The sequence below is a fragment of the Geotrypetes seraphini genome, chromosome 4, assembly GCF_902459505.1.
Source record: "Geotrypetes seraphini chromosome 4, aGeoSer1.1, whole genome shotgun sequence".
NCBI lineage: Eukaryota > Metazoa > Chordata > Amphibia > Gymnophiona > Dermophiidae > Geotrypetes > Geotrypetes seraphini.
The window spans coordinates 261855314-261867938 of NC_047087.1; the positions used below are offsets into that span (position 1 = coordinate 261855314).

A 12625-nucleotide genomic window follows, 5' to 3' on the forward strand; every position below is an offset into this window, starting at 1 on the left:
TTTTATACCTAGAGGGTCATGTTACACTTGGTGTGTGTGTTAAGCTTTAGTAAAAAGGCCCCATTGTGTTTTATCATAAAATGTATGTGGGATACACTTATTTACTTGATATCTTTATTAAGAAAGTTTTATTGAGTAGCATTTGTTAAATTATGTAAACAAATAAGGACTCAGGCAGAGGTATCTTAAAAATAAAAAAGGTAGGTATTTTAATTCCAAGTAGTAGCAAAAAAAAAAAAAAAAAAAATTACATTAGAACAAAATGAAAACTTAGCTATACAACTATAAATGTGAGCCAAGAAATAAACTGATGAAGAATCCAGCCAGTATGATTGCTTTAACAATTGCTACACTTTGATAGTAGTCATTGCCTCAGCTACAAAAAGACTGAACTCTCCAGGGCCAGAAAAATTACCTACAGTACTTGAATATATACTGCTTTGATAGCCTCCAGGCTTGCAGACAGTATATAAGAAATTATAAATAAAGATTTCAGGTTAACATTCAAGCACACATGATTTCTCTGGCTGTAATATAACTCATGACCAAATTCTTTAGACCTGACCACTTTTTTCTAACCACATAGTCAGATGTACACATATATCAATATACATGGCTTTTTCTAGTTCCAAGTTTTATTATTATTTGAATGGAATGCTGATTTGTTACAATAATGTAAACTTATAACTACTGAAATATGACAATGTCCAAAAGTAGCAGAACATTTTAGCTTATGACATTTGAATTTGTATTTAGAGATTACAAATTTTTCAACAAAACAGTTTTATCTTACAAGAAAGTTATTTTAGGTAGTTTTTAAACTAGCATACTTAAGCAAAATGACAAGCTATGTGCCTCTGATACTATATATATATATATATACACAAAAGCACATATGCTATCTATTTACTATGTGCATACACACAACATATGCACAAATTTTTTTTTGTTATTTTATATTTAATAAAAACAGAATCCCTAAATAAAGTCCATAGGTAGCAAAGTACATAAACGTAGAACCCAAGTTCATACATCTCTTATAAAGGTGGGATACGAGTCAAATTTATCAATTTCAACTAACTGATTTGGCTCTCTTCAGTATACATTTCTTCTCCATGCATGAAAAATTAATGGACCAACAATTTTAAACATCTCTCATATTCTGAAATATTCATACATTTAGAGTGTATGCATATAAGTGAACATCTAAACACAGAATATGCATTCCAACCTGAGAACATTTTATGTCTATTTCGCACCAAGTTAAAGCACCTTAAAATTTATGACATGATTTTAACAAATCAACATATTCAGATGTAATATGTATCCTTAACATGCTTGTAGGCTTTTATACCTAGGTACCTAAAGAAAATGATTTCCTCTTACAATAAAAATTATTGTGATGAATTATTAAAGAAAATGCTAGAAAAACATTCTAATTCAGAAAAGAATCCTAAACAGAATAAAATCTGTTTCAAACCAATTGTGGATTACATTTTTACAGCTAAAAATACACAGTATGAGGCTTACAAAGGAAGGAACCCCCACAGCCTTTTAAAGGGATGTTCTAATAGTTTCAAGCTATTACCAGTATTTAGTACAACCTACAGTACACATTAAAAAGTTGAAATTTGACTGCTACCAAAAATGATTTCTGCACAGATTAGATTTTTTTTGTCTGATATTTTTACAGCTCCTGGGCATAATCATCTTCTAATTATGTTTGGTATGTGCTTTGACTTTTACTAGAAGTATAAAAGGCTTTTTAAAACCCAATTTTCATTTTTTTGCTACCTGCTTCATAAAACTAGCTCCATGAATAATTATTTACTGAATCAATTCTGTTTACAAAAACAGCTCAGTGATACATAAAGACAAGTTTAAATGGTAAGAAATAACTCATATATGTTTAAAACCCGCTTTGTTTTATTTTGAATCTGCAACTGTCTGCAAGTAATATTTGAACAATTTCACAATGTTTACATATTGTATTTCACTACAGTGCAAATAGTTTGGATAATACATCTCCTTTAATATCACTTCTTGGGCCAGTCTCTTGCTGATTTTTCCTTTTACAGATCTATTTACATATTGGCTAAATATTCACTGTATGAACCTGAATGTTGCTGAATATCAGCAGAACTAGCAACAACTGTTACTATGATTACTTGAGTGAATGTATAAAATTATCAAGACTATATTCAGAATCATACTGATCTTGAGTCCAAAGTTCTCCGAGGTTATCAAGAATCGATTTCATGGTTGCTTTTCCTGATGTAGTAGCGGAGTTATCAGCCTTCTCAATTTTTTCATCCTTAAAAGAATAAAATCAATCCAGTAAATATGAATTTCAAAGCCAGTGTTGAATCATTTCCCCCTTGCATTGCTTTTCAAGTGTGAAATGTAATCTCCTACATTTAGAAATAAAGTAGGACCACAACAGTGCTGCTACAGTTGCCTTGAAGGTAGAACAAAAGGCTAGAAAATCTGATGTTTATTGCAATGTATTTATAGGCTTTTGCTGATCAAGGGCAGGATGCACAAATGCTTCAACATAACGATAAAAAATGCCGTGGTGGGAGCAATTTGCTTTTACCGAATAATGCTCAGCAGAATAGCATGCAAATTATATGCAGGCTATTCTGATGGAGCAGATCCTCCCCCATCCCTCCTGTCAAATTTATTCTGCCCTGCTGCTGCTCTCACGGCAGGGGAATTCCTGATCACTTGTCAACTGGCAATCAACTGAACCGGCAGGAGAGCAAGGAGCGACACCCCCTTCCCCCAATTCCTTCCTCCAGACAGCCTCAAACAAATAAAAAAATAAAGTCACCCTCCCTCCTGACAGCCCCCATACCTTTAGTTGAAATTGGCAAGATGGATGCCAACTTCCTCCTGCCTCTGGGCTTGCCTCTTCAAAATGGCAGTCCTGCCCTTTCTGGTGCATCCCAGAAAGGGCAGGGCCATCATTTTGAAGGGATGGGTGCAGAAGCAGGAGGAAGTAGGCATCCTTCCTGCTGATTTTTTTTTTTTTTTTTTGCAGATTTATCAATTTACATCAACCAAGTAAATGTACAAAAATAAGGAATAAAACAAACTTATGTATACAACTTATATCACAGATAGTCAATAAAGAAATCCCATCAAGCCCACATTTTGGGGAGAGAAAAATCTTAATGAAATAAGGAAATCCAAAAAAGGGTATATACCCTCTACTTTATTAAGAAAGGTTAGCATTTATGAATTCCTAATTTCAATGAAATATCACAACTTCTAATTCAAGCATCATAACAAAAGAAAAAAAAATCAATGTTCAAGGAAATGTTCCAGTTGAAGAGGATCGAAAAACACATAATCCTTTTCTCGAGCTGTTACTAAATATTTACATGGATATTAAAAAAAAAAAAAAAAAAAAAGTCTCCAGATTCCACAACCTTAGACTTAAGAGCCAAAAAGGCCTTTCATCTGAGGTGTGTTGAACTCGCCATATCTGGAAATATTTGAATTCTAGTGCCGCAGAACATTGCTTGCTTACACTGAAAATATAATTTCATTATCAATGCCTTATTACTTTCATTGATACATGAAACAAAAAGAGTTGACCTGGTTTGTATTGTGTCCTGTGAGTCTTCCAAAAATTCTGTCAAATTTACATCAATAGAAGCCAATTGGTCTAGTCCCTGTTCCACTGTAATTTTTTTCCTTTTTGGAATATAATAAAGTGATGAAATAGGCATTGATTCTGAATTAGTAATCCCTAATATCTCTCTGAGATACTTCTGAAAAAGGATTCTCAGGAGATATCATATGTGTTTCAGGAAAATTAATTAGACGTAAATTCCGTACCCTTTTCCATTATTTCTAATTTAACATGAATTGAATGAGAATCCTTCATAGCAGACATAGAAACTGCCTGTAGGTTAGTAATTTATCTGTCTTAGTCATGCGTGCATCTAGAATTTTTATATTTGAGTCAACATTTTCCAGTTTCTCGACTACCGGTACTTCCTCAGAAAAATCCTGAGATTGGATTATGACTAATTTAAACATTTTCTCTATCCTGATATTAATTTGCCACAAATCATTTAAGGACACTTCCTGTTTATTCTCATCAGAGCTTTCGAGTCCTTCAGCTAAATAAGTAATTTGAGGCAATTTCGTATATGATATTGTCTGAGAGACCTGAGGTAGAGAATGACACGGTGGCAGTTACCCGCGTTTAGCCGCGGGTAACCCGCCGAAATGGGGAAGAAAAAATAGTGGCCTCTGAGGGGACAGGGACAAGGCCATTCACCGCCCCGTGGAGCGGTGAATGGACTTGTCTCCGCAGTGAGGCAACCAAGGATCGCGCGGTCCCCACCCGGCCATCTCCCTCCCTCCACCTCACCTTTGATGAAGAGCACTGTTCCCTCTACCGCCGGTTGAATTTCTGGACTCTCAAGCCCTGTAAAAAGGAGGCCAGCTCCGTCCAGAATACCAGAATCCTCTCACAACTCCAAATGCCATGAAAGTACATCAATTCTGACGTTGGAGAGGACGTTCTGGGCCAGCCAATCGCTGCCTGGCTGGCCCAGAATGTCCTCTCTGACTTCAGAATTGAATCAGAAAGAAGACTTCCGGCTTTAGCAGCTGCAGCATGGCGGTAAGAGAAGAGGAAAAGGAGGGAGGCTTTTTTTTTTTTTTTTGAGCGGCAGGGAGGCAGTAGGCTGGCTTTGGCTAGGGAAGGAGAAAGGTAGACAGGCAGGCAGGCTTCGGGGGTGCGGGTGGGACAAAGTGTGGAAGGCAGTGAGAGGGACATGGGAAGGAGGCACTGGGGGCACTAAAGACATGGGAAGGAGGCACTGGGGGCACTAAAGACATGGGAAGGAGGCACTGGGGGCACTAAAGACATGGGAAGGAGGCACCGGGGGCACTAAGGACATAGGAAGGAAAGAGGGAGGGAATAGAGAGGGACAATTATGGGGCCTGAGTGCAGAAAGAAAGAAAGGATACACAGAGAGAAGGAAACGCAACCAGAGACTCATGAAATCAATTACCAGACAGCAAAGGTAGGAAAAATGATTTTATTTTCAATTTAGTGATCAAAATGTGTTAGTTTTGAGAATTTATATCTGCTGTCTATATTTTGCACTATATTTGTCTATTTTTCTATAGTTACTGAGGTGATTGAGCTTGCGGAGATGGGGCGGAAACAGGGTTTTAAAATTTTACTCCTAGTAGTTTGCTGGTCCACAAAATAATTATTTTATTTCTGCTGGTCCACGGGTGTAAAAAGGTTGAAAAACACTGATGTAGAATATGCCGACTTTCTTTTTCGCCCAGCCGCACGCATTCAAAAAGCCGCGCACGCGCGGCTGCTCAAGTTGTTCAATCTTCTCCTCTCTTGCAACTTCCTGTTTCCGGTTGCGTCAGAGGAGAATATTGAACAAATGAGCAGCTGTGCGTGCGGCTGAGCGAAAAAGAAAGCTTGCATACTCTACATCTAAGGTGAGGTGGAGGGAGGGAGATGGCGGAAACCTGCAATCGGTTGGGTGTCTGTTGTTTTTGCATCACTGCCTGCCTGCACTCATGTTCCAGATCCTCCTGCATTTTTAGTGTTTACAATTGACCTGATTCGAGCTATAGGTGAACATGGGGGAAACGTCATTGCAAGGGAGGACAAGTCAATTGATTTATTTTATGTTCTGTTTTTACTACAGGGCAGAGGCACTGAAACAGATTCTCAGTGCAGTAGTAGTAGTGGCAGGACTCTCTTCTGTTTTCATGGTGTTTCGCAGTACTGAGGCTTATATGGATGCTGCGGAGACGGTGATGGGGCAGTGAATGGGATGGCAGTAGCGGTGACGGGGCGGTGAAAGGGATGGCGGTGACGGGGCGATGCAGAGGATGGTGGACCGGGGATGGTGCAGTGACGGGGACAGATTTTTTCACCATGACATTCTCTAAGCTGAGGCTCTGAAGCTTCCCCAGAAGCATTGGGACCAGCTTAGGAACCCAGATTAACAGGAACTTCCGGAGGGAGAGGAGGAGTTCTTTCTGGAGAGCTAAGTGAAGCTCCCGGTATTTGATCCCTTTTCTTAGATTGGATAGTGTTTGTCACTGCAAACATCAAATGTTTGTCAATTGGTCCTGAAGCGACAGGGGTTGAAACTTTAATTTTAGCTTTGTGCTTTCCCATAGAAAAAACCTCGAAATTATACTATCAACAAAAACTCAAGGAGTGCGCAATCACTTACCTTGCTCCAATCGTCTCCAAGGGGCTCCCAAGGGGCCTGGCGTGCCCCTTAAGTCTGATCCTTCCTGCTGATTTTAACTAAAGGTATGGGGCTGTCGGTGGGAGGGGGGGGTGTTAAAAAAAAAAAAAAAAAAAATTAGTTTGTCAAGGCTGTCAGGAGGGATGAATAGGGGGGAAATGATTTCAAAATCTTTTTCTGATAACTTAGTTCCATCCTCTTGGAAAACAGCTCTAATTGTTCCAAAGCTCAAACAACATAACCTAGACTCCACTCTCCCCAAAAACTACCGTCCTATTTCTAATTTACCTCTAATCTCCAAACTTACAGAAAAAATCATTCACTCTCAACTGACAGAATTTCTCGAAAAAACCCATGCTTTACATCCCTGTCAAACAGGGTTTCGATCTTTACACTCTACAGAACTATCATTATTAGGCCTAACTTCCACTATACAATACTACCATGATCATCAAAAATCAGCTATTCTAGTTTCTCTTGACTTATCCGCAGCCTTTGATACTATTGACCACCCTCTTCTTATCACAAGACTTAAAGACTGCGGCATTACCGGCTCTGCACTCTCTTGGTTTATATCTTACTTTCACAATCGCTGCTCTAAAGTCCACCTTAAAAACGAAACTTCGCCAAACCTACCACAAACTTTCGGAGTCCCTCAAGGGTCAATTCTATCCCCTTTGCTATTTAATATTTTTCTTTCCCCTCTTCTTACTTTAGCCCAATCAATAGGATTTACGATTTTTGCATACGCAGACGATATACAACTCCTCCATCCAATCAACACCACCAACATTTCAGAAATAATAGATATAAACAATAAATTAGATAACATATATGATTGGCTCTATACACACAAGCTCTCTCTCAACATCGAGAAATCCTGTGGTCTTCTTCTTCCAATTAAAACTTCTGAAACTCTATTAGGAACTATCTCTATTAAATCTATTCCACTTCCCATGGAAAGTAAAATTAAACTTTTAGGGGTTATTATTGATAGAGATCTCACTTACCATGATCATATCAGTTCAATCGTTAAAGTCTGCTTCTTCAAAATGCGCATTATTCGATCCCTACTTTCTATCTTAGACACTGATTCTATTACAGTATTGACTCATTCTTTAGTAATCTCCCACCTAGATTATTGTAACTCCCTTCTCAATGGCCTTCCCCAAAAAGAATTACGTCGCCTTCAATTATTACAAAATACTGCAATAAAACTTATTTATAAAAAAGGCCGATTTGACCATGTTACTCCACTCCTAAAAGAAGCGCACTGGCTCCCTATCGCCCACCGTATCACCTATAAAATCATCTTACTCTGCTTCAAAATTAAACAATCTCATCAACCTTCATTCCTCGACAAACTCCTGATACCTCAATGCTCCTCCCGCACTCTAAGATCCTCTGATCAAAAACTTCTTTTCATCCCCCCTCTAAAAGATTTCTATTATACTCGTAAAACAAATTTTGCCGTAACTGCTCCTACATTATGGAACTCCTTGCCACAATACCTCCGCGACGAACAACAACTTGTTAAATTTAAATCTTGTCTAAAGACTTTCTTATTTCATGACGCTTATAACCGAACCTAGATTTTCTTCTATCCATTTTCTCTCTCTTCTCTTTTATTTCTATTCTCTCTCCTCTTGCAAGCAATTATCACTACAATATGCCCTTACCTTCACGTTTTTTCCCTACCCATTCTTCCCTTTTCTTCTTATTAAATGTAACTTTTTCCCCTCCACCCTTACTATCCTCACAGTCAAGTCTGTCTTGTTTTGTCATTCATGTCCCACTTAAATATTTTATCCATTCTTCCCTTTTACCCCCTTTTTTAAACTATATTGTTAACCGGCCAGATATTTGGTTTATGGTCGGGATATTAAAAATTAATAAACTTGGAAACTTGGGGTCACTTCCTGCTCTCCTGCTGGGGTAGGTGGCTGTCTGGGAAAGAGGGGAGGGTTAAAATTTTTATTTTAATTTGCTCACAACACACATCCAACAGCTAAGTCAATTAAAATAAACCCAAAAAATTTAAAGTCCTCTGCAGCTGAGCTGGCTTAGCTGCAAAGGATGTTTTGGTTTTATTTTAATGGGTTCAGCTGTTGTGCGTGTGTTGTGTGCTAACACAACACATGCACAGCAGCAATCAGAAAAAAAATTGGCACTGATTATTCGGTGCTGGGGTGTATTCCGGTTTGTGCATCGCTAGGAGGGCTCATGTATTTGCATAGGGTTCTCAGTGGCTACTACAATGATCAGTAGCAGCCATGAACAGTGAGCATAGTAAGGTGGGGACTGTACTGCTCCGGGCGCTGGCACCTCTCTGCCTCCACAAGCCATGCTCATGTCCTCCCTTCCCCGCCCCATACCTCTTTAAAATCTTTGCAGCATGAATAACTATTTTAGCCTGTTGCTTGTGAAGGCCTGGCTCCCTCTGAAATCACTTCCGGGTTGCAGGGCCAGGATGTGACATCAGAGGGAAAGCCAGCGTGAGGAGTAGGTGGAGAACTTGCTCATGCTGGCGAAGATTTAGAGGTATGGGGATGGGAAGGTTCAAGTGTGGCATGGAGGTGTGGAAAGAGCAGAGGGGGGGCGCAGGGCGTGCCACCGCCCCGGGCGCCTCCCACCCTCGCTAAGCCACTGGCCACGGATAACCTTTTTGTGCACTGGGAACACAGCTTTCTGTACCAGTAAGTGTGCTTTAATGAAAGATTAGGTTCTTATCTTTGATTATCTTCATTCTATAAATCAATGGAGGAGTCAGTACTAGAGAATGACACGGGGAAAAAATCTGTCCCCGTCACCGGCCCACCATCCTCTGCACCGCCCCGTCACCGCCGTTCCCTTCACCGCCCCGTCACCGCCATCCCTTTCACCGCCCCGTCACCGCCACTGCCATCCCATTCACCGCCCCGTCACCGTCCCCGCTGCATCCATATAAGCCTTAGTACTGTAATATTTAGCTTATTCCTTTCTTATAAATCAAAGTTCCTGCTGCTGAACTAGAGAAAGAGATGTTCAGCTGGCAGGGCTTTGTTTATAAATTTTTATCAACACAACTAATATACTATTTTATCCTAAAGCAAAAAATAAATAAATAAATATAATTTTTTTTTTCTACCTTTGTTGTCTGGTTTCTGCTTTCTACATCTTCTCATTGAATTCCTTCCATCCACTGTGTGTCTTCTCTCTGCGTCTTCCATTTGCTGTTACTGTGCCTCTCCCTTAACCCCCCCCCCCAATTGGTCTAGCACCCATCTTCTTCCCTCCGCTCCCGCATAGTCTGGCATCTGTCTTCTTCCCACTCTGTCTTCCACATTTCCCTTGGGGGTCTGTTCCTCTCCACCCTCCTTCAATGTCTGTTCTATTCCTTTCCACCACCACCCTTCCCTCCCTCCTTTACCATCTGTTCCTTTCTACTACCCTTCAGCTCCTCTCGCGTGGCCTATCTACCTTCCTTCCTCTTATTTTCATGGCACGTTACAATGTAATTTGTGCAAGCCACTGGAGCCTGCAAGCTCGGTCCCTGTCCCATCCCCACAAACCATCTCGCTTCTGTGCTCCTATTTTCTCCATTTCTAATATCTCCCCTATGTATCTGTCATTGCCCCCCCTGTGTCCATATACCATCCCCATGGCATGTCCCCTTTATGTCTCTGTCCCTATGCCCCATGCACATAATTTCCCCTCTTTCTGTTACCTTCCTGTGTCCAGATTTCCCTATCTTCCTCTTCCATACCAGTGTGTCTCTTCTTTTCAACCCCATCTAGCTTTTTTCCCTCTTTCTTCCCCCCTCCCTGCTTCTAGCATCTGGCTCACCTGCCAGTCCTTCCCTTTCTTTCCTGCTGTGGGTTTTTCTTTCCGACTTCATCCCCTTGGCCCAGAATCCTTTTCCCTTTCACTCCCTCCTTCCAATTTGAGCCGGGAACACTAGCGATCGCACGGTCCCCGCAGCCACTACCTGCCTGCCCAATCGATCCTAGTGTTTAGCCAGCTCTCTCCCTTCTCCTCACCTTAGTTTGCAGGCTTTCTTTTTCGGCGACCTGCACGCGCGGCTGCTCAGTGTTCAATCTTCTGCTCTGCTGCAACTTCCTGTTTCCGGTTGCGTCAGAGCAGAAGATCGAAACTGAGCAGCAGCGGGTGCGCGGCTCTCTGATAGCGTGTGGGTCGCCGAAAAAGAAAATCTACAAACTAAGGTGAGGAGAAGGGAGAGAGCTGGCTAAACACTAGAATCGATTGGGCAGGCGGGTGTGAGCTGCGGGGACCGCGCGATCCTTCATGCCTCACTGCAGGGACAAGACCATTCACTGCCCCGCGGGAGGTGAATGGCCTTGTCCCCGTTGCCGCAGCGACTGCTAGTTTTCTTCCCCGTTTTCGGCGGGTGACCCGCGGCTAAAATGCGGTGGCCGCGGGTAAACCGCCACCGTGTCATTCTCTAGTCAGTACAATAGGTGTTTACTATGTTGAAAAGCCTTCAGAGCATTCCCAATCACTCTGAGTTCCAAGAGGTTTTGTGGAGCTTTTGTTCTTGAGCAGATCAGTGACCTTGTGTCCTGAGACCATTTAGATGAGCTCCCCAAGCATACATGGAAGAGTCTGTGGTCAAAACTTTTTGATGAGGAGGCATTTGGAACAGCAACCCTTTGGAAAAACTTGAGGAATTCATCCACTACTGCAGAGATTGTTGAAGCAATGATGCGATTACAATCATCTGAGAGAAAGAGTCAAGAGCTTGAAACCACTGGGATGTCAGAGTCCACTGAGCTGTTCTGAGATGAAGTCTGGCAAAGGGGGTAACATGGACTATGGATGCCATGTGACCTAAAAGTTTTCATCATTTGCTTGGCTGAGATGGTCGGCAGATGGTAAACTTGATGGCAAAGCTAAAGTAGAGTGACCTGTTGTTGTTGAGGCAGGAATGCTCTGAGCTGTATGGTATCTAAGAGAGGGCTGAAGTTGAGATTTCGTAAAGTTGACTTCGAATCCCAAATGTTGAAGGAACAGGATGGTTGACTGCGTTGCTGAATGAACCCCTTGAGGGGAGGCGTCTTTTTTTAGTCAATCGTTGCGATTGGGATTTTTAGGGGAAAACTTAAAGCTGCTGCCACTACTACAAGGCATTTGGTGAATACTCTTGTAAAAGAGGCCAAGCCAAAGGGCAGAACCTTGTATTGAAAGGGTCGATGGGCAATTCGAAATCGCAGGAATTTTCTGTGAGCCAGATGAATTGATATATGTGTATACGCTGAAATATAGAAATTGTAATTAAGGACTCTGCTCACCAACATATAATTCTGATATAGGCGGCACCCAAATTTGTCCATAGTATGGCCCTCACGTCCTGGAGGTGCTGATGCATAAACCTCTGAATTAGAAGATTTTTTAAAGGGTTGATTCTACCACTAAAGACTGATGTTGAAGCTGTGACTTATCAAACCCTGGACAAGAAATGATTCTGTATAGGGAATCAAATTTTCTTGGAATAATAATAATGGTTAAAGGCGTTTCCCAATTTTTGAAAATAGCCTCTTTAAGAATGCCATGTAATGGTAACTTTAAGAATTCTTTAGAAAGTTCATCATAATCCAAAGCCTCCAAGTTTTCCGCACTGTAGGCAGTGTCTGCTTCCAATTTAACAGGCAAGGCTTTGCCAAGCTGTCTAATGCGTTTGGTAAAGGAAAGTGTTTCTGAAAGAGATCTCTGTCGAGGAGGTGTTTTCTGCAGTGATGGGTCTGAAGGGATGTCAGAAGACTCAGGCGCAGATAAAGCAGGTGAACAGTCCAAGTCAGAATGTAGGTCCAAATCATACAGGAGAGTTGGCGACATTGAACATCGTGAAGAATGAAGTGTACATTTTCGGTACCGGTCTGATGAAGATGATGAAGAGGATTGATGAATACTCCTTTTACGTTCTGAAGTTTGAGATAGATACGATGAGGATCAATATCATCTTGATTGTTGATGTGTAGAAGGAGGAGATTGATACCTCGAGGAGCATCAATGAGAACATCGATGTGGAGATTGATACCTGGAGGCTGAATGTTGACGAGATGGTAAGCGACAATTCCTCACAGGAGAGTCTAGAGCAGGGGTAGGAATTACGGTCCTCAAGAGCCGGAACCAGGTCAGGTTTTCAGGATATCCACAATGAATATGCATGAGATAGATTTGCATCTCAAGAAGGCAGTGCATGCAAATCCATCTCATACATATTCATGGTGGAGATCCTGAAAACCTGACCTGGCTCTGGAGGACCGGAATTGCCTAGAGGAGTGCGGTGCTATGATGGACAGCGATACCCTTAGGCCTTGTAACTCTATGCTCAAACTGGGTCAGTACCGAGGGAGTTGATGAAGGCACTGGCA

General features: G+C 41.3%; 1 protein-coding gene across 3 annotated transcripts in view; it reads right to left on the reverse strand.

The window, feature by feature from the left end:
• Positions 1 to 263: 263 nt before the first annotated feature.
• BTAF1 (B-TFIID TATA-box binding protein associated factor 1) overlaps positions 264 to 12625 on the reverse strand; it is a 394756-nt gene continuing 382394 nt past the window's right edge. For 2 of the 3 annotated variants that reach the window (XM_033943698.1, XM_033943699.1), the window contains one exon: positions 265 to 2314. In XM_033943698.1, the coding sequence (XP_033799589.1) occupies positions 2165 to 2314 (150 nt within the window). In that variant the 3' untranslated portion in view covers positions 265 to 2164. Of the gene's footprint in view, positions 2315 to 12625 lie in introns of all 3 variants that reach the window. The other variant, XM_033943697.1, reaches the window with a different exon arrangement.